This window comes from Lacerta agilis, chromosome 17, assembly GCF_009819535.1.
Source record: "Lacerta agilis isolate rLacAgi1 chromosome 17, rLacAgi1.pri, whole genome shotgun sequence".
NCBI classification, from domain to species: domain Eukaryota; kingdom Metazoa; phylum Chordata; class Lepidosauria; order Squamata; family Lacertidae; genus Lacerta; species Lacerta agilis.
Window position 1 is genome coordinate 3,967,862 of NC_046328.1, and position 23,233 is coordinate 3,991,094.

Consider the following 23,233-nt stretch of genomic DNA (forward strand, 5'->3'; position numbering starts at 1 on the left):
TTATTGCTCTGCAACAGAAGAGACTTCCAGAAATTGCTTCAAATGTCAGTAATGGATTCAAGCACAGTATCAGATCTAATTTTTTAAAAAGCAGCTCCAGGAATTTTTAGTGAATTCTCCAAAACTACACAGGGTGTCTGGGGAACAGGTCATTAACAATTACTACTTATTTATTTAAATATCACCATTCCCTTCAGCCTCCCAGTCCAAAAGCTTAAATTCCTTATTAGCAAGCAAACTCTCTTGAGCCAAAAAGAAAAGAGGCTGGTGGACCCATTCTGCAACGTGTTTCTCTCTGTGAACTTTTCATTCGGTCACGATTAATAACTAGGCTAACCATCTAAAATTCCAGCCTCTTTCTTTCCCCACAACAATTTCTTGCGATTTTACTGTGCTTTGAAAAGACACAGATGCTCCTCTTTCACAGCCCATTTCTGTAATCTGCCCTGAACCCTGTGGGATGGCTGGATATAAATCAAGACACTTGTTAAAATAAAAGAAATCAGAGCAAGGACAAAGCTACTCCATTTCACTCTAGCTCACTAGGCTGCTTCTTTAGGCAGCCAGTTTAGATGCAAATAGCATAAACTCCCCAATACCTGTTTGTTCACTTTGGGCACACTGTTATACGACAAAGATTCTTGTAGCTCCTTCAACTCAAACATAAATGTTGGGCTTTAAGGTGCTACAAGGCTCCTTGCTGGTTTTGCTGCAAAATGAAGACCATGGCTATCCTTCTGAAAGTTGATGTATTGCAGGAATGTTTCAAGATTTTGAGACCATAACATGACATAGACCTTGGAAACAAGTTCTCTCAGAGGCTCATGGCTTTGCACATGAAATATTTCCAAATATCAACATCCTCATATAGGAGGTGCTTATTTTCCCCTTGCAATATCAGTGCAGAGGAGAATTCTGTTGGCCTGGTTTGCACATCACGTTAAACCACAGTTATAATAGCTGAAATTGTGGGTGCTTCACTATTCCTGCACTCCTTCTGTTGCATTATCTGAAGCTGGACTGTAGTTTGCATCCCCCAAGCAAAGAACAAACCTTGGCTTGTTTGGAGAAAAACACAAACCACGAGTCCCTGTTCAAACAACAAAACAAGCCAGACTGCAGATTGTTTCCTGGCAGTTGCAGAAGCAGGGAAGGAGCAAAGTATCTGCAGTTTCAGCAGGATGCACTAGTTTATTTTAATTACAGCTTAATGTGACGTGCAAACTGGGCCATTATACCCCCAGTTCTTTTGACAAATGCATTCAAATATTTCACCCAAAGATGGGGGGAAACTTATTTGGAATGAACTCACAAAAGACTTTGAGTTAATATACAATTGCTAAGGACTTTGTATTCTTTTGGAGTTTCATGAATGAAGACATTGTGTGAAAGGACATTTGCAGCTCCGGTTCATGAATACAAAATGGATGCCCTGGGATAATGTCCAGGAAGCCCAGAGGTATCCTGGGATAACCCCCAGAAGTCTATTCCTGGACATTCAGTTGGTGCATAAGCAGTTCTGTTGCAAGAGTCCCTGAAGTGCCATGCACAACAATAGTATACATTAAATCAAGGCCTGACAGGGGATCTGTTACCATGAGTCACGTGACTGCTATGGCCTTTATACCCTCCTTGTTTGGCTTCCCAGAGGCATCTTGCTGGCCACTGTGGGAAATCAAGATGCTGGACAAGATAAAGCCCTGAGCTGATCCAGCAGGGATCTTTTCTCTTTCTGCTTTCAATTTATATCCTGCATTTCTACATATATTACATATAATGCATATATAATAATTATATTTGTATAATTATATATGGGGGTTATTGAGTTGTTTTATTTTGATTATATATTTTGTGGTTTTATATTTTGACTTTGTTCTGTGAATTGCCCTGAAACCTCTGGGTATAGTGTGGTATATAAATTCAATCAATCAATTCAAATCAAATTGAAGAGCAGATGAAACCAACTGAGTTGTATGAAAGGACATCAGAGGGGAGGCTAAGTGGGCCTCACTGGAGAGAGAGTTCAGAATGTTGGGGCTCTTAACATTTGCAAAATTATCAGCAGGACATAAATGTGGAATGATTGACTTCCGGCGCTACCACCATGGCAAACAGCAGGTACCGCGATAGCGGATGCTGGCCATGTAGCTAATTAAGGATAATCTAAAAGTAATTATCCTTGCAAGCCCCTGCCCCAGGGTCGGGGGGGGGGCGGGGAGAACATTCACTCGCGGATTGTCCAATAACTGCCTCTCGCTTTGATGGAATGCGGGGGCAGGAACATTGAGTGCACAGCACTGCACATCGGAAACTCTCCAACGCAGTCGCCATGAGCGGAGGTACTTCCGTTTTTTAAGATGGATCTGAATTTGGACTTAAGAAACAGGCGTGTTCTGGATGAAGGAGACAAAATAACCTAATAACTTTATCAGCCACCAAGTGCCAAGGTTTTGATCTGGAGAGGATTTCCTTGTGATTGGATTGCTATGTAAGTGAAGGGGAGCCTTTGTTCTCTTTTTACGTTATATTTATTGTTTTATGATTCGGCAAGCCTTCACTGAAGAAGAATTAATTACTAATGGAATGAAATTATTAATGGATTACAACTATAAATGGAACACAAGAGGGATTAAACAAGAACTTTATAATTTTCTGTACGGAGTACTTGAATGAATAGACTGTGTAAAATATTGTGATTATTTGTGATATTACCTTCTAAAGAGGGCTCTAACTCTGATTTATTATGGTTTTGGTGAGACACCAGCTTGTTGAATGGGAATAAATCCCTACTCAATTTTGATGTTTTGGGGCCATCAGTTTAGCTCATAACTGAAGCCTTAACAGCATCGTTATAGGAGTTTTATAATTGTCTAGTGATTCTCTGAAAACCTCAAAAACTTTATCAGAATACTGAATTCATTGCTTTTTAAAATCTTTGAGCAGTTATGCTCTTCCACACCACAAGTTCGGCACACCTACAAAAGGAAAGGGAAATCCCAGTGAACCTAATAAAAAAAGAGAAGGATTTGTTCACTCACAGGGACAACTCTGGTTGTGTCTATGTGCAGGATGCTTCCTAGCTCCCTTACTACATCTCTGATCAATTTCAGAGCATATATGGAGCTTATTCAAGATCATCTATGTGAATATCTTGTATTCTATTTTACCTATTCTTAGATTTCCCCCAAACAAAGAAGAAATGGTATTGCAGCCAATTATCCAGCCTTAACAAGCTCCAGGTTTCAACATTTCAAATGCTGCAGTAAGAAGAAAAATTGCTATGCTAAATTTTATGCCAAATTAGTCATAATGTTAGTATCTAAAACAAAAAAAGGACCGTGTACGTTATTACTTCAGTGCGAATGCCAATCACACTCAGCATTCAAATTACTGCAGAAATATATGGAGCCTATTTCTCCATTTTACTGCAAGCCCTGAGAGGACATTACTCTAACACATAAGGCTGTGAAGAAATGACCTTTTGAAATGCAAAATGAGTAATATAATTTAGTGAGCACCTTGGAGTTTCTTGAAAAAAGTTAAAATAATTTCCTTATGATTTAATGCAGAGAACAAGTTAAAATATTGATGGATGTAGTGAGGGATAACAAAAATCTGACCACAGGCCAGCAAAAAGCACGTTGATTCTGGTCACATACATTTTTACATTATGGTTCCATTACATTCAGCCCACTCCCAAAACATAATCTGTTTGCCTCAGATGGGGCATGCAGTGCTCTAATGCCCTCTTATTAAAGATGCCAGTAATACAGGTTATTTACACACTGCCCTCCCCCCAACTACGACACAATAACCTTCAAATGTTTATGGTGCAAACACCTCCAGCGAACAGGGTTCCAAGTGCTTACAACGAGCAGCCAGCAGAGTGCAAACACGTGCCCCACGTTATATATATACACACACACACACACACACACACACACACACCAGTCTTCCTCCCCCCAAAAAGCTCGACTACTTTGGTGAAGGCTCCCCCAAAAAAGCTCAACAACTTTGATAAATCCAAAAACACTGCTAGTGTTTTTATAGTGGGAGTAGATCGTAGTCTCCTGGGAGTTGGACATCCCTGTTATAGACCAACCACCAGAAGAGTGGAGCAAGTAAGATGCACAAAGAAATAGCTGCTTTTAAAATAAATTAAGTCAGGTGTTTTTGAGCCCTTAAACATGGGAACTGAACTTTCTTCCTGTCAACATACTTTGGTTTCAAGTTCGTTGAGATCAGACTGGCCCATTGCTGGCTCTGCAACTACTTTCTGCAAGAAGTACAGCGACTGCTTCTTTATTTCCAGTTCTCTAGGAAATTTTTCAGAGACCAAATATGTATTGAACTTTGTCTCCTCTTCCAGTCTCTTCATTAAGCCTGGAAAACCAAAGCAAACAATATCAACATATACCTAAATAAAGTAATGAGAAGGTCAGTATGGTCTCACACTGTAACAGCTGTAATTTAAGCAAAACTATTTAGCAGTCAAACGCATTAATTTCTGTACCAACAAACAAGCAGGGGCATAGTGGGAGGAGTGGGTGTCACAGCCCCAGATGCACAATTCTTAGGGGGTGCCAGCTAGGTGTCCCCATGCAAGGATCCCCGTCCCATCCTGCCTGACACCGGGGGTCTCTGGGTCCCGGAGCCTGCCCTGGCCTGGCTGCAGTGCCCTTGGCCCCCTGGCTAGTGTCAGGGGGGATTTGCCCAACAAGTGCTACACTGGCTGGCCGGGCTCCTCCCTGCACAGGCAGGCAGGAGCACAACACAGCCCTGCTTGACTCCAGTGGCCAGGGCTGAGCTGGTGTGTGGGCTTTGCACCTTTGCACCCCGTGTGCATGCACTTGGCAGCGTTGGCTGGCCTGGCGCAGGAGGTTCTATTGACACACACATGTCCCAGGCAACAGAAAAGGACGCAACACTGCTGCAAACAAGGAGTCTCCTGAGCTGCAATTTACACTGTATATGGATGAAAACACAACCTAGTAGCATATAACTTAGTAAGCTATACAAATCCTCTCTTCCAGGCAGGCTTGAATTCTTGCCACCTTGTGATTTGGTTATGAATTTCTTAATATTTGCAGGGGTGGTAGGAAGGGTTATATTTTAGGTTATAACAGTAGGTCACTCTCTCTCACTGTAGTTCAGAAATGTTGTAATACATGAACCAAGTACGTCACACCAGCTCAAAATCCAGAAGAAAAGGACTATCATGAGAATGTCCAAGATTTTACGGTGTATACATCAGTCACGTAGGTCCTCTCTATGTGTAAACCACTATGCAAAGGGTAAGCTGAATGTATGAAATGCAGACAGGGGTGGGGCAGGCATGTCACAGGGAAAAGGTTGGAGCAATCCTACCAGGTATCTATTCAGAACAGGGCTACAATGTTCAGGCTCACTGGCAATACTGAGTATGGGTAGGGTCCTCAGGGCAGACTGCTGTTGTGAGCCCCTCAATACTGTCTGGCATGGGGCTGGGAGTGACAGATGAGGAAGGAGAGGAGGAGGGGGGTGCTGTCTGCAGGGAAAAGCCTAAGAGGGCTCCCATTCCTTTGCCTTCAGAGCTGGGGAAACAGAGGCAGTCCTGTTGGCTCCCTGTCTTGTCCCATCCACACAGTGGGGTGGTTCTCTTGCAGCACGGGAGGACTAGCGAGGGAGGGAAGCTGAGCAGCAGCAGCAGCAACAGAGGGACTGACCTCTGTCCCATCACCAGGAACTTGGCACCACCTTCATTGTTGGAAATAGACCCATGCCCCTCACAAAAGCACTTGCTTCCAAGTGCCCCCACTCTCATAGAGAGAATCTCGTGAGTGCACCACCCCTCACCTTTAAAAGCTGGTGGAGGGCCATGGCTGCTTGTCCATTCTTGGACTCCTGCTGCTGTTCTCAAACTCTCTAACCACATATGTACCTGTAACCTGACCTGTATCATTGTAAGCCTTGAATAAAGCTTTCTTACTTGCACATAACAGCCTCTGTCATATCACTTGGGATGGGAGGCCTGGCAACTGACAACTCAAGTTCCTCTAACATCACCCAGGCTTGTGTGGATGGAAGATCTTGAGAATCAGGCTACAAATTGGGTTGTCACATACAGACTCAGTTCATTAAATTGAAGTTGGTGTCATTCCTGGGAATACCTCAGTGTACAATCTCCCTCATTCATGCTCTAATCAAACTTATTGGATGCCTAAGTTATGGAATATTCAATTGGTGTTCTTTTCTATGTTAGGAATATTCTAAATGTGCAAAGAGGATTCTCAATTTGAGCACAAACTGTTCTCTGCTTCTAAAAACAGACATGATATTGTTTTGATGATGCTGGTCAGACCACATGGGAGTTTTAGTAAACTGAAGGGCAGCACAGAAATATTTTAAACTAGCAGCTGTGTACCCAGCATTGTTCAAGAATGTTAAGAACCCCCAACATCAGTGCATTTTTGAAGGTTCAGGCTGCCATCTTGAATTCAAAATGGCATCCAATTGTATCCAAATGTAGAAAAGAAAACCCTGCTCCTTGATCTCAGGAACGAGCAGGCAAAATGTGGTTACAATATCTTAAGAGGTGTCCAAATGCATAGAGAACAAACAACTTTCCAAAATATATTTTGAACAATAAATATAAAAGGAGCTCCCCTTAAAGCAGTGGTCTTTTGCAAATTTCCTATTTTAAAGCTGGTTAAAGGTGTGCTTTCACGGGCAGGGGGAAAGTGTTAACTTGCCAAGTGAACACACACACACACAGACACACACAAAATTCTCTTTTATGGCATTAAGTTTAAGGAATATGCTTCCAAGGGATGTCTGCTTGGCTCAATTTTTTTCATCAAGCAAAGGACATCAATTTTTTCAGCATTCCTTTGCAATAGCTGTTGGTGGATTAATTGTAACTCACGGTCATTGTTTTAAACATTGTTCCCTTTTATGCTGAATTGGTTCATAGCTGCTGTGTTTTAACCTTTCAGCATTTTAAAGACGATACGATTTCAAATAAAAAGTGAATATAAATGTAATGGAGGTGGGGAGATGAATAAGGAAAACATGAGATATGGTTACAACAGATCTCTCCAACTGAGATTAGAGTGCAGAATATATACAACATACTATTAGAAACATCTCTTTTTTAAAAGGCTTCTAAAATAAACACTGATATGTCTGCTCTAAAGCAGCCTTTTTCAACCTGGTACCCCTCTGGATATTTTGGGTTACAACTGGGCACCAGGTTGAAGAAGGTTGTTCTAAAGTTTCCACTGATGCCAGAAACCAGAGTCGCAAGGTAAAACATGAAAACTAACTGGTTAAGCGCACACAAAGAACAACAGATGGCTAGCCTACTTTGGATGTTGCACATAATTGATTTTTTTTCTGAAAACATTGCCTTTCACAAACTCTCAAGCCAAAGGGAAAATAATAGAGAGCACTTTAGGTCTTTCCATTATCCACTTCAGAAGCTTTTTATTTAAAAAAAACACAACATTTTCTTTTAGGCTCTTTATGCACGAAAGCAGTACAGTGTACTTGGCTCAGGGCCTTAAGCTTATTTGAGTTCCATTTTTGCCAATGACATATGTGAAAAGCTGTTAATAGTGATTCATCATGTTTTCCGTTCAAATTCTTTATGGTTATAAGAGAGGTTCCGGAAGAGTGAATTAGTGGCTTGTTCAGACATGAGGAAATAGAAAGCTTACCTGACTAGACCTGACTAATGAACTTGCCCCAGCTAGAAATTTCAGCGGCTTTCCCGATACACGGGCTAAATGCATATCTTCAAACAAAATTGCACGCAGCAGAGCTCAAGTCAAAAGACACACTTTTCTTCTGAGAGAGAGATCCACGGTCCAGCAGTGTTTTTAATTTGTGCACAAACCCTACTGCCAACAACAGCACGTCACTAAGTTAGTGGTAAAGGAGTAACAACATAGCTCAGCGGGGCAATCCAAATTGTATGAAATGCACTGAAAGGTCTTTATTTTCAAATGGAACTTAGGCAGAACTGAGGCAAAGGTGGGATTCTAAGTCTCACTAGAGGTAGAATCAAGGCCACCACCACCTGATCTATCAGTCAGTGCTGACTACCTCCAGAAGGAGTTGACCCTTTCCTGCATGCTACACTTCTTCAATGACCAAGAAGTAAGTTGTTTTTGCTGCCCTCAACACTACATGGTAGGGTCAATTCTGTGTTCTCACTTGTGTTCAGTTGTTGCTACCCTGAGACTTAACCAGTTTTACTGCAGCTGTCATCCTGCCTGTTTCATTGCCCGGAGCACCCCCAGAAAAACAAGATTGCCATTTGGACTCTACAATGCCTGGCAGCAAACATTTAAGAGCAGTCGTGTATGGCTCGTTCTATCTCACCACTCCACTGTGAGATCAGGGCCTTGAAAGCAGGCCAGTCACACTGACCAGAAACCACCTCACAGCATTCAGAAGTCAATGAGAGTTTAAAATGCTTAACTTTAGGTGGATCATAACCAACTGGTATTCAACTTAATGTCGGTACATTTTTATCATCAATTACTTGCAGGAAAGACCCATTTATCTCAGCACAACTTACAGTTGAGAAACTATGCAGAGGATGGCAGGCCTCATATAAACCGAGGAGGAACAGATGGCGCTCAGTACTTAACTTTTAAAATTGTACAATACGTCATCTTTCAGCTGATGTACTTGAAGTTGTTGGGTTTTGTTTTTTGTTTTTTTAAAGCTACTAATAACTCTCAATGGCAAAATGTTCTGGCAGGGCTTTAGGCTTCTCTTATTAATTGCACACTGATGTCATCAGGAGGAGTGCCTGAAAACTAGGACTTAAAGCTTTTCCTTAAAATAAACCTCTCTCTCGCTTACTACGAAACAGCAAAAATGTGATCAAAGTGGTACTAACTAGGAATTTACATGGCATTTCAACGTGAGTGCTCAGTTGAGAGCAAAAATTAGTGTTCTCCTCTTGCTCCTTCATAAAAAAAATACCATAATCTGATAGGGAAGGGGGAAAGTGAGCAGAATTAGTTGAGAATGAAATACTAAATCTTCAACTCTGAGACAGACATTGATAAGGATAAGCAGGCAATCTGATTATAATATAACTTTGGTCAAAGAGGGCTTTTTGATTGAAACTGAAGTACCACCTGCAGGACCAACTAGCCTTAAACATAAATTGTATGCTGCACAATACACTTTGGCACCCACTCATTCAAAAAACCAGATGTATTCTCTTACACTGGCCTCCCTACACCTCAAGGACCTTGTTGGCCAGGAGAAATAGTGGGAAGTTCTGGCTCCATTACATCTTCTTCAGTGCTTCACAGTGGCTCTGCAAGGCACCACTGCATTATATATTACAGAAGAGGGTCCTTCTGGGAGTTGACAGAGGACAGGTATATATAGAAATACAAAAGTACCACCATCCCTTATAACGCCAGAAGTTATATCTGGTATTTTCTAGCTGCTTATTACAATTCAGTTATGTATTTTACTGAAAGTATTCCACTGCCCCTCCATGGAAAATGTTTCCAGAGCAACTTACATAAGAGGAATTAAAACCATAATAGATACAAGAAAGATCCAGCCCACAAGTTAATATTTTAAAACACATGGCATAAAAGGGGATATGTATGGGGACGGAGAAGGAAAAACAAGCAATCTCTTGCACCGATCCTTAAAATTACCAAGTCCTTATTAATGACTCACTTAAACAGAAACAGTTTGGGTAGGGGAGGAATCAAGAGGCAGTTGACTCTGAGCAGATCCAATGGAGGGGCCCCTGTTGTCCCTTCCCTCCCTCTATAGCAGAGCCATCAAAGTACATGACATTATGGTTTTGCCACTCTGGAAAGACAGGTCCTTACGTCAAAGAAGAGACCAAAGTAAAAACAGACAAATATGAACAGGTGTAGTTACCCAACAGATATAGTTGCCCACATTTTGGCTTCATTTATAAAGTAAGGATCAAAAGGTTAGTATAAAATTATTAACAGCAGCAATGAAAAGCTCATCATTCATGAATATAGTCATGTTCAGATCTTATCTGCAATATCCAGATCTTCAAAAATCTGTACACTTACATCAAGCCAAACCTTTAATATGAAAATGTAAACTCAGGAGGGTATAAATTATATCTTTCTTGACTTTTAAAAAGTCCATCCTAGGATTTTGGCAGTAGACAAGGAGGGGGAAAAACATTTTAGAACTCCTACTTACTTTCTGGCTTTGAATCCACTGCTGCATGACGCATATCCTTGAGCTGGAGTTGGACTCTTTGCAGCCTCTGCTCTGCATGAAAAAGCTTAGAAAATATGCACAGATCTATTAATAAGCTTAATCTTTGGAAACGTACACAAAAATACACAATAACAATTTGCAAAAAGGGAGGAAATATCTATGCAAACCCTGCTGAATAGACTGGGAATGCACACAATATACCCCTTCCCTCAGCCTTTAAAAGGAAGTAATCAGAAAGCATTATGATGGCAGATCTGGCAAGACAGTGCTACAACCAGCTGTACCATTGAGCAAACCAAGAGCAGGAATTGTTTGGTGGGCCTGGTAAACTTTTGGCCCACTTTGGCCAAACATGCAGCTAGAAATGTCTATTGGAAAGATCAACAGATGACCACACCACCATCAGATGAATGTATCAAGTTCCAATTATCACTGCACCAAAGAGTTAAATTTTGAAGACCATTTTAAAAACTTGTCCATCTAGCCCAGCATCCTGTTTTCAAACAATGGAAGTTCACAAGCAGTGACATCAAAGCAATAATCTTCCCTGATTTTTGTCCCCAGCATCTGGTATCCAGAAGCATACATGGATTTACAGCCATGACACCCCCAATTTCTCCATAATCTAAATAGAAATTCATACCAAGACTAGACTTAAACTTCTGTAAATGAGGAGTGTCATCATCCAATGACAATATTGGCATTTAAAAAAAAAGCCAAATGCAATTTTATTTACAAAAAATAGTTTTCATTTTATTGAAAAAAACACCCTTAATTTAAGTGGCATGCTTTTGCACAGATACCTGATTTTTCTGTTCTTGCTTCTGCTGGGAGAGAGATTCCTCCCTCTCCTTCTCCACTCGAAGCTGCCTTGCCATTTCAAGCATCCGCTGATGATTCTGCACTGTCTCCACCTACGGTAAAAGGATAAGCGAAGCAAGTTAACTGCTACATAGCTGAGAAATCAATTAGGGTGATCGAGTGTCTCACAGATTCACACCACACTTCCTCCCCATATGCAACACTTCTTGGAGCTCACACTGAAGTGTTGGACTCAAGGCCTTTAAAAGTTTTGGACTGCTGCCTGAGGGGAAGATTCTCTTTCCTCCGTTTAGCCATTTGATTCCTTCCCAAGGCGTGCAACATGTGAGTCTTAATCCTTGTTTGCATTCCCCAGTCCAACTTGCAAGCCAAGGATGATGACATCCAAATGCCACAGCTTTGCTTCTTCCACTTACACGCTTCTTAAGACGCTCTACTCTCTTCATCAGCTGATCCTTCTCCTCTTCCATAGCAGTGATATCCTAGAGAGTGTCAACACAGAAAAAAATATGACACACACCAGAATAATAATAATAATTTATTATTTGTACCCCGCCCATCTGGCTGAGTCTCCCCAGACACTCTGGGTGGCTCCCAATCAAGTGTTAAAACAGTACAGAATCAGTTATTTTTCTACACACCTGGAACTAAGTGAAGACTCTATCATAATATCCATGTAACCGAATCACTTATGTCAGGATTTTAATTATATTACCTCTTAGTTTTGTACAGGTTAATCAAAGTCAAATCAACATATTCAAGGGAGTACTCTTCAAATCCTATAGAATTGGTTGATGCTTCAAAGAAGAAAAAAGATCAAACTGCCCCAAGTCATTCAACACATAGAATCTCAATACCCTTTTAAAAAAAAGCAATGTATTTTGGAGCAGATAAAGTAACAAAATTGTGAGTGGGCAGATGGGCTAGAAATAAAATTTGCCTTGAACATAAGGTAACTATGTCCCTTTGGATGCTTTTCTGGTTAGCTACATTTTATTTATTAATCAATGTATATATTGCTTTTCAAATGATGTTTTCCAAGAGCATTTACAGGGGGTTAGACGAGGCTAGGTTAGCAGTTTCAGTGAAAAGTAGCTGAACCTCTTGAAAGAGCTACCTGTTACAAGGAAGACTTAAGAAATGCTCTTAGTAGTAAGCCCTAATGGGAGAAAGACAAGTGACAACTGCTGTATTAGCTATATTTTACTGAGTCTCACTCATGTTACCTGCTTTGAGAGGCAGCCACAAAAATAGTCAAAAAGAAGAAAAAAATCAGTCACCCACTTTTGCAGGTAGCAACATTTGTAGACATACTTGTAAGGCTAAAGTATGCATTTATTTTATTTAGAAAATGTATAATAGGCCATTTAATCAAAATAATTGCCAATAATACCCAGATAAAATCAACAAAATTCAAAATCAAAGGCTAAGTTATGTGTCTGGATAGGCTTTTGAAACAACAAAAAAGTTTTCATCAGGTGTTTAAATAATATAGCGAGTGTATCTGCCTAATGGTAACAGACAGGGAATTCCAAAGCACAGGGTGCCATGCTAGAATATCAATACAATCAATTTAATAAAAATAGTGGCTGCTACATTAGTTGATCTACAAATCAAAAGCACAGCTAAAAATATACAGTATCTGCAATGTCTCTCTTTTTTACCCTTCGTATTTCTGCAGTTGAGAAACCAGATGTCTTCAGCTGTTCACATTCTTTATGTAGGTTTTTGAATGCTTCCATCAGCTCTTCATACTGCAAAAAGAGTAAACCTCTAAAACAAATTATATGACTCAGGGTTTGCCAAGCTGTTTGGACCAATGGACACATATTCAGCTTTGAGAGAATGCAAGGGAGAACATGGTACAGTATAACACAAAATTACAAGGGACAACTCCTCTGAACAACAGATGTCTGCTATGTCCTGATTGTGGAAATCACACAATAGATAGATGTTTATTCGGCATTTGCGCCCATCACACAATACTGATTATACACACATACCGTACTCTCTGATACTGTTGCTGTCTAATAACAATAGGGAGCATTCCTCAGTACCAGGAAAAATGCCACATTACACTCTCATTCATAGAAATCTCCTAGAAGGTAACTGCACATTTTGCCCCATAAAATTCTTTCTAGGAAGATTAAGGATTAATGTTAACAGTGCAGTGTCAAGAGTTCATTAAATCATAACAGGAGTTGCTAACCCAGGGCCTGCTAAGGTTTTCATTGGTGCCCCTGGGCAGATTCCCTAGACTGAGCTTTTATTGAAAAAATGAAAAAATGTACATTCACAGTGATCAAAACTGTGAGCAAAGGGTCCTTCCTCTAACTTCAGGTGAGGAGACCAGTGGGCAGGTAATAACCATCAGAATTAATGTAGCTTATAAACTGCATCTGGGCCTAGAAATTGTGTGTAAGCCATGTTTGTTCTGTACGTAAGAAACTAGCAGAAAATGAAGACACACACACACACACACACACACACACACACACACACACACACTTTGTAATGATATGTAGCTTAAATAATTCATCTCAGGTCATAACATAAAATATTACACAAATAAATAACAAAATATTATCAGCAAAATCTCTTCATTTTTAGCAGCATATAAAAAAACCTCACATATTGTTTTAAGTGTGGTGTATTATTATAGTTGCTATTTTGGAGAAGCCAGTGGATTATTGGAAACATTTTACATAATGGAAACTGTGGAGCTGTATCTTTATACAAATTAGGAGTGGCACACACTGAATAAATATACAAGCTGCATTCCCTGCTCTAAAGGCAGTGTTTGTTTAGTTTTAATTATACAACTGGATATTATCAATAGGGAAAAATGTTTGCTTTAACTTCCATGCAAGGCAAGAGCAATTTTTCCTGCTTTACCTGGCATGTACACACACTTGAAGAAACACCAAAGCCATGCACTATTTCTGCTGCCATTTTCCAGACTTTCTACCCACCAACACACTATACAGGTGAGGCTTCCGTGATCTGGGGACAACCAAAGCTCATTGACGCCTCTTGAGAGCAGCAAATGCATCAGGTAGCATTTGGGGATGGAGGGCAGTATCCAATGAGAGGCTTACTAGTTGCTCTCTCATCCAAGCAGATGCCTCTGAGCACTTGATAATTAAAGAATTCCAGATTATATACAGGTTATCCTGGCTTTCTGTATTTGACCAGCCTTAAAGGCTTTCATTAATTTGATTTTTGCATGATGCTCCCAGTGCAGTTAAGGTTTATACCCATTCAAGGAAACCTGCCACGGTTTTAACCCACATTATTACAGAAATACAATCTGGATAAGAAATGTGTTGCAAATGCTACCTGTCTATTGGTATCTGACACAGTATCATCTTGAAGGAACTCTGCTGGCACGTCCACTTTGATTAGGAACCGTGCAAGATAGGCTCTTTTCTTCAGCTCATTTGTCCGTTGAAGCAGCCAGTGCAAGACAGGATGAATGACAGGCTTACTTCCAATGACTAAACCCTGGCGGAACGTACTCCTGAATAATAACAACAGTGACATCAAGCTCTACTGAGAGAAAAGAAGTCTGAAGCATAAGCATAAGCAGCAGCCCCCCACCCCACCCTTGAGTGCTTAGTAGAAGATGAAGAATTAATACTAAATATTTACTTGGCTCTTTTTCTAATGTTCAAAGCATTTTACAACCTGCAAACACGGGCAAACAAAAAACAGCAACAGCACTGGAAACAAAAGAATCCTGCCCCCACATTAAAAAGTAGCAGCATCAATGTGGTAACATTCCACAGCTGCAATAAAGGGGTCCATGAATACCCATTTTACTGCTTACCAAAAGGCAAGAATTGACCCAGGAGGTTCCTCCACAGGCATGTCACCATAACCCAAAAGACCCTGAGTCATATGCTCCCCTATCCCACCTAAGTGATTGGGGAGGGGGATAGAAAACAGTGCCTCACATGTTTACCTAAGAAAGCAGGTGGGTACTTCAGGTATTCTGCCCCCCAATCATTTAAGGGTTCAGAAGGTCAAAACAAGCATTTGGATGACAGTGCTTGCCTCTGTGGGCCTTTTACATGGCTGGTAATACTTCTCCCCAGCCCCTCATCCCGACTGGAGCTTTTGAACCCAGCTGTGAACCACGTCACTTCCAGACCAGCTGTGTTTACTTTTGCCAGGCATGCAACAGAGTCACCAGAGCACTGTGGTTCAGTTTACAGATTGTGTTTGTGAGAGATAAGCTGAAAGACAGTGGTTTGCCTACAGCCATTTAGTAACCTGCATGGTCAAGGGACAGTGTAGATCACAGATCTTTCTCTTAACTGAATCATTCCCAAGCTGTGAGGGAAACAAAAAAAGGCCTCTGTACGTCCCAAGTACACCAGAAGGCAGAATGTGATCATCTGCTAGATCTCTGAGCAATTTGCAACAGATTGGGAGTCAGAAACTCATGCCAATAATTTAACAAAGCAGCACAAAATGACTCACCCCACTGCCCTAAATTATATTGATTGAATTAAGAAAGCCCGGGATAGCCAGAAGTGTGATTTTGTGTGAAAGGAGCATGAACTCAGTTCTGGTACTGAAAACACGTTCCTAAGCTCAGAATGTGCTCAGAAGCACCCAGTTCTTCAATACTAACTGTGAATATTTCCCACCTGACTCTAGTTGCTAGATCTTAGGTTTCCAGTAAAAGACAAAATAGATCCAACAAGTCTGAACTCTAGTCATCCTTGAAATACACACCCATGGTTATGGCTGCCTGCTGTGTCTCTGCATGAGTCACTGCTCTGGATAATTCAATCATTGTGAGAGCAAAGATGCAATAGAATTTTCTGCCTTTAAAGCAGTCTGATGCCTCTCTGCACAAGTTGCTGCTCTGGGCTGGCCTCCTTCCATTAAAGAGTCATGCTAAAGCAGTGACTCAGCAGACACACAGAAGCGTGGCCTGCTCTATGAGAGCACATGGGAAGCTATCTTACATTAGGCCCTGTTATTCATCCACCTTGCCCAGTACTGTCTATTCTGACAGGCAGTGGCTTTCTCAGGAGAAGATCCTTCCCATGACATGCTACCTGATCCTTTTAACTAGAGATACCACGAGCTGAACCTAAGGTCTTCTGCATGCAACTAATGCGCTCCAGCACTGTTAACAGGTATAAGTGTTTAGGGTATCCCTGTTTTTAATTCAGAAAAGGAGTGTGCCTCATTAATGAGAAGTTTGAGAAATTATGTCTGACTGCAATCCTAAAACACACTTGTTTGTTTGTATAAATCAATTTATATACTGTACAGTCGTACCCTGGTTCGCGAACGCCTTGCGACTTGAATGTTTTGGCTTCCGAAAGCCTCAAACCCGGAAGTGAGTGTTCCGGTTTGCAAACATTTTTTGGAACCCAAACATCCAACATGGTTTCTACAGCTTCTAATTGAGGAAGCTCCAGCAGCCAATCGGAAGCCATGCCTTGGTTTTTGAATGTTTTCAGAAGTCGAACGGACTTCCGGAACGGATTCTGTTCAAGGTACGACTATACTACTATTTATTTGGAATCACAAAGTAGTTCACATTTAAAATATACAACAAACTAAAAATATATAACACAAAACACAAAGTATATAACAGCAAAATAAAACCATAAAATCACTGAAAACCTTACAACAGCAGGAAGTTAAAATTTCCATAGACTGTATTTATGAGATCAAATCCAGCTAAACACATCCTCAGGAAAGCCAAAAAAAATCTCATTTAAGAATTGGAGAAACTGAAGCAATTATGAAGACTTATGAACCTCCAGAGAAAGGGTGAGAGGACACCTTGATAAGGTCACTGTTCCTTGGGCTGGGATGCAGGTGGCAACACCAAGCCTCGTGGCCTTGCCAATCAAGCCTTGTGGCCTTGCCAATTTTAAGGTAGACAGTTTGAATCTGCACAACGGGGTGAGCTCCTGTTGCTCTGTCCCAGCTCCTGCCAACCTAGCATACCAGTGCGAGTAGATGCATAGGTACCGCTATGGTAGGAAGGTAAACGGTGTTTCCATGCGCTCTGGCACTTGTTACGGTGTTCTGTGCACCAGAAGTGGATTAGTCATACTGGCAACATGACCTGGAAAGCTGTCTGCAAACACCGCCTCCCTCGGCCTGAACGCAAAGATGAGCACTGTACCACATAGTCAAATTCGACTGGACCGTCCAGGGGTCCTTTACCCTGTTCCCATCAATATAAGAGGTGCTCTGTCAAGTATATGGGCCCTGAGCCATTTAGGGCTTTATAAGTCAATGACTTATAAAGTCATTTATAACCCAGGTAGTGCTGTGGGTTAAACCAGAGCCTAGGGCTTGCTGATCAGAAGGTCAGCGGTTCGAATCCCCATGACGGGGTGAGTTCCCGTTGCTCAGTCCCAGCTCCTGCCCACCTAGCAGTTCGAAAGCACGTCAAAGTGCAAGTAGATAAATAGGGACCGCTCCAGCGGGACCGCTCCAGCGGGAAGGTAAACGGCATTTCCGTGCGCTGCTCTGGTTCACCAGAAGCAGCTTTGTCATTGCTGGCCACATGACCTGGAAGCTGTCTGCGGACAAACGCCGGCTCCCTCAGCCAATAGAGCGAGATGAACGCTGCAACCCCAGAGTCGGACACGAATGGACCTGATGGTCAGGGGTCCCTTTACCTTTACGTCAATGACAACACCTTAAACCGGGCTCAGGAGTTAATAACTCAGCCAGGGAGAACATAACTCTGAATTGGCATATCACTCTACAACCAAGTAGCAGCATTCTGCAGTAACTAAGTTCCAAACTGTCTTCAACGCAAGCCCTTGGGAGCAAGCACCACTGAACATCGCAAGACTTAATTCAGAGTAAAATGCTTAGATGTGGGCTTTTAACCTGCTATAGTACTGCTCCTTTACCTTTACCTTTAGTACTACTCCAAAAAAATCTACAACTACAGAACAGTGGTAATAACAAATCTCCACAAATTTTCTTAACCAGCACAATAAACTTTTTAGTTTATAGATTTCAAAATTTGCAGAATTTCAAATTTTATTAAACTGTGAAAAGGAAAGAAGAATACCAGGGAAGGATTCATTTACACTATTAAATTTTATATATTGCTGTCCAATTGCATTAGCAGGGCAGCTTAAGTAAAAATAAAACACACACACAAACTAGAAAGAACAATTACATAAAAGCAGCATAAAAATAAAATGGATAATAAGGAAAGAGGTGCATAAGAATGTGTAGTAAAGAGTAAGTATTATGGGTTGGTCTGCGGCATGTTCAGGGAAAGTGCAGGCCACTTGTGTCCATTCCACACAAAGTCACATGCACATCACCTCAGCCACCACCCACCTTCTCTGAAAAAATTCTTGCAAAGTGGCTTTGTTTCTGTGCTACCAGTTTCTAGTCCTTACTGCTCCCTTCTCAAAGCCCTATCCTCCTCCATCACCTTTGCCTGTCATGGGACACAGACAATCAAGCTCTGAGCGGCAGCCACCTAAGTGTAATCTAAATGCACCGTAGTCGCATCCATGAGTGTTGGGACCTGCTTTTTAGTATCAAATGGCCACACCATGAGTCTGATATTATCGTTCCCCTGGAATCATAGAAATGTGAAGAGAAGGCCTCTGTACCAAAGATAAGTCGTTTGTCCCACACATAGATGTAAGCTGGCATTTATCAAGATTATACTAGGGAGCACTGTATTTTCCTTGCTTATTTGAATCTGCATTTTCTATTTTAGAATGTAAACCTACAGGATAGGGAACCTGACACACAATAAACATTAATGCAATAGCACCCTCTAGTGTCCAGTATCAGGAAAAGCAGCTACTGAATAAACAAGGAATACAGCAACAAAGGTCCGTATAGTTAAAGCTATGGTTTTCCCAGTAGTAATGTACGGAAGTGAGAGCTGGACCATCAAGAAGGCTGATCGCCGAAGAATTGATGCTTTTGAATTATGGTGCTGGAGGAGACTCTTGAGAGTCCCATGGACTGCAAGAAGATCAAACCTATCCATTCTCAAAGAAATCAGCCCTGAGTGCTCACTAGAAGGACAGATCCTGAAGTTGAGGCTCCAGTACTCAGTGTTCTCGAAGCTACTAACATGAGTTTGGCCAAACTGCGAGAGGCAGTGAAGGATAGGCGTGCCTGGCGTGCTCTGGTCCATGGGGTCACGAAGAGTCGGACACGACTGAACGACTGAACAACAACAACAACAGCAACAAAGAGCAAGTTACAACACAACATAAATATTTGAAAGGCAACTAGACATATTTTCTCATAGATGTGTATACACTTGCAGCCTCTGGAAAGCACACCTTCAGGGACTCCACATTCAGTGTGGACTATTCTAAATTCAACTTTATACCTAACTTTTAAGCAATTGACAGTGCTCCCTGAAACACATTCACTCTTAAAGTGGAGATGTCTCAAGGCTTGGATGATAAGAAATACATTTAGTACAAATAGGCAACCAAGTCAGAGCTATAAGGCACGACATCTAGGTTAACAATAGGATACTCCTGTAAGTGACAAGATTAACGGTTATATGTTAATTCTATGTCTTTTTACAGGTTCAGATAGCTTCAACCGTGGCTGTACTGTAAAACTATCAACAGGACATAAATACTTACAAGTCACTGGTGCCTCCTGGAGGTTTATATTTAAGAATGCCAAGAAGGCTCAACATCCGTTTAGCAGTCTGCTCTGGAAGCTCTTCTCTAATGTCAACAACTTGCTGAAAATTTTTAAAATAACCAAGGCATAATTAACAAGACAAGCATCATTTCACAAGTAAAGCAAAGAAGAATGGATTTTAATTAACGATTACTGCACTGTAGAAACTCCTAAGTGAGGTGTTACACATGTAACTAGGCAGGTTTCATCCAGGCCACTATCATCTTCCATGTAATGAACCTTTGCATCTCCATTCCCCCTCCCCAAGTATCAGGCTGGCAGGCTCAGACCTTTTCATTTTTTACATGCCCAGAGTGTTTATCCATTCATTTGTAGCTGCAAACATTTTAAAAAGGTAAGCATTTCAATGCAATGTTGTTCTGGAAGTTATTGGGGGATCATGGTGATATCATGGGAGACTGGTTAGTCACGCATAGAAACAGAAGGCAGGTCAAACCAGAGCACCATACCCAGCAACAAGATGTAGTGGTGGCCACCAACCTGGATGGCTCTTCAAGGGGATTAGACAAATTCATGGAGGATAAAGCTATAATGATACCTATACAACTTCAAGTATCAGAAGTGGTGTGCCTCCAAATATCAACTGCAGGAGAACACATGTGAGAAATGGTTATTGCACCCAAGTTCTGTTTGGGGGCTCTCTATAAGAATCTGTCTGCCACTAAGAGAAGAGAATGCTGGAATAAACATGACATTGGCAATCAAATCTGTTTAAATAAGCTGAAACAGGAAAAGTATCCCTTCACTCTTCCCTTCTTGGTGTGCTACAGTAAGCCAGGAAGTCTTCAGTTAACTGTAGTTTCTCATTATTGGAAACTATAATTAGCAAAACAAAATAAAAAATAAAAAAATCCTTCCAGTAGCACCTTAGAGACCAACTAAGTTTGTTCTTGGTATGAGCTTTCGTGTGCATGCACACTTCTTCAGATACACTGAAACAGATAATAATTTGCAAGTTCAGAATAGGTCAGGATCTTAAACCACAGTCTGAAGTTGGTTTAAGATCCTGGTTTGTTCTGAATCTGGGGTAGTATTCAACCATGTTTTACTCAGAGTAAACCCACTAAAATTAATGAAGATGACTAAGTTAGGTCCAATAATTTAGTGCCATCCATTGCACTGGCGAGAGAATTAGCAACTGCAGATAGTTTGCTACCCCATCCTTGAGAGAAAGAACACTCAGCATCGCCAGTTGCCTTGGAATCGCAGAGCCAATGGGAAACACACTTTGTCTGGCCCATTCCACCAGCCTGGCAACTTAAGGTACATTTGATATAAAGGGATATAAACTTTTGAGACAAATTAATAATCAGCAAGTTTCTTGACACCTGTAGTTCAACATCTTAATTTTCCATCCTTACCTTTGGGTCAATCTCTCCCAGAACATCATTTAGCAGCTGTAACAGCTGCATTGACTCCAAGGAGTCAAATGTGATTAAGTTGAAGTTCTTCTTAAAGGGCTCCTTGTTGAGCTTCTCAACAATAAATTTTAGCTGGTCACTCATAATGGCACGCTAGTATATATCTGCAGAAGAGACAAAGCAGCATTATGAAACACGAGTCAAAAAAAATCACTGCAAAAACATTTTTTAAAAATCAAAACCTCAGACAGGTGGTTGTGGGGGTGTTGCATTCTGCTTCTGTGGTAGGTTTGACAGATGAAATATTTGTGTGTTGCAGCAGCCTACCTCTAGAGCAAGAGGAACAAAAAAAAAAAAAACTGCCCTGGTGCAAATGCAATTAAAAACACCTTCTTCCCACTGTTAGCACTCCTGGCCCCGGAGACTCTTCCCCACACCAAACCCCCTTCTCTGGAGGGCCCCTCACATTCTGAGTGCCTTTGCCTGGCTGGGATGTGCCCATGAACACTGGTGAAGCCACTTCACCACTTCTATTCGAGAGTGGTGCACACACGGGGAAATCAGCCTACTTACTATACAAAGGGAAAATTCACATTGGGTGTCCCCTTCACCCACCCACGGGGAAAAGGCCCAACTCTGCTGCAGCCTGTTGTTTGTTATCCTCTCCCTTTCTTGTCAAAGTGCTGGCTGCAAGCTCCGTCTCTCCACGTTCGCTTCTACTGAGCTTTCAAAAGGGAATACAATAGAACAGTAACAGATCCCATCTCCTGCTGCCCCTCCTTAAGGGGGAGATTCGCACCGCCAGATGCTAGAGCGACTTCCCCAAGTCACCCCTCTCCCCTAAACTGGGGCAGGCGCGGGTTGCCATGGTAACCCTTGCTTTGCTTCCTCCGGGTCCTTCCCCCTCCCTCACTGCCCTTCTCCAAAGGGATTAGCCAACCTTTCCCTATACAGCTCTTTTCTCCCACGAACACCCCCAGGCTTTCCCCACATTACCTCAACCCTTCGCCCGAAACGCCCCCTCTAAATTGCCATCTCTTCCCCGCCTCTGGTGCCGGGGCCCTTGGTAACGGTTGCTAGGGTACCGTTGCTGCCGTGGAGGAGGCAGTTCCGCTCACGTGACCGAAATGGCGGCAGCGTGGACGGAAAAGAACCAAGGTGCTTAGAGCGCGCCTTTCGGCGGGAGGACACGCCCCCAACCCCGACGACAATGAGACGTAGGCCGCGGCGTGAGCGTGCGACTGCGGCTGCGCGAGGCGAAGGAGGCGGGAAGCGGGAGAAAGAGATTAATATCTCCCGGATGGTTGGCGCTTAGTCTGTGCCGCGGAGGGCGAGAGGCGGCAGCAGGGGAGGGAGGCTGCTGCACGATAAATGCCGCCCACTTACAATAATAATAATAATAATTTATTATTATCATTATTAATAATTAATAATAATAATAATAATAATTAGGGGGAAGGAGCGGGGGGGTGTTATTTATTGCTTCCAGCTATAAATCTCAAGGCGGTTTACAACAAATGTCACAGTTAAAATAGAATTGGTAGGAACACCAGTTCTACTTAGCACTTAAATAACAGCAAGGCTTGAAATGATAATAATAATAATAAATAAATAAATAAATAATTCACTTTATATACCGCCCTTTGTCAAAAGATCCCAAATAATAACAAAAACAGAAATGACAAGAGTATTTCTTGCCTTAGTGTGTAATTATTGCCTCTCAAGGTCCTGCCAGAGCCTTGTGCCTCCTTCCTAAAGCCCAGTGTATTGCTCAGTTGTCTTTGGGAAGGTAGTGCGAGGAGGTGTGGGTCATCCAGTTTGGGCCCCCACCCCTCAACAAGGCAGTATGCGGTCATATCAAAGTGCTCTTGGAGCCTACTTGGTATGGAAAGGTGGACCACCCTGCCCTAGCTCAAGTTCAGAACAGTTTAAATACAGAAATGAGAAAAACGCTGCTGCTATTGTTTGTTTCTAAATAGCTTGACCGGAGGAAGGAAGGGAGGGTGAGGAGGAGAAAATGGGTGTGTGTGGCTATAAACAGATCTGCCAACACTCCAGAAGTTGCAGAAGTTAGAATGTGTCTAGTCTTCTAATCTGCATTCATTTTGATTTGTTTGTGGTGAACTTAT

At 41.8% G+C, this 23,233-nt stretch overlaps 1 protein-coding gene across 2 annotated transcripts in view; it reads right to left on the bottom strand.

Moving 5' to 3' along the window:
• IFT81 (intraflagellar transport 81) overlaps positions 1–22,222 on the bottom strand; it is a 45,980-nt gene extending 23,758 nt beyond the window's left edge. The window contains exons 1-9 of one of the 2 annotated variants that reach the window (XR_004428117.1): positions 22,101–22,222; positions 21,105–21,268; positions 19,680–19,783; positions 14,389–14,569; positions 12,714–12,803; positions 11,466–11,531; positions 11,031–11,141; positions 10,207–10,291; positions 4,220–4,383 (exon numbers count right to left, since the gene is read on the bottom strand). Coding sequence is in view for 1 of the 2 variants with exons in the window: in XM_033174555.1 (XP_033030446.1) it covers positions 4,220–4,383; positions 10,207–10,291; positions 11,031–11,141; positions 11,466–11,531; positions 12,714–12,803; positions 14,389–14,569; positions 19,680–19,783; positions 21,105–21,248 (945 nt within the window). In the remaining variant the exon portion in view is untranslated. The remainder of the gene's footprint in view (positions 1–4,219; positions 4,384–10,206; positions 10,292–11,030; positions 11,142–11,465; positions 11,532–12,713; positions 12,804–14,388; positions 14,570–19,679; positions 19,784–21,104; positions 21,269–22,100) is intronic. The other variant, XM_033174555.1, reaches the window with a different exon arrangement.
• Between the last annotated feature and the right edge of the window lie 1,011 nt (positions 22,223–23,233).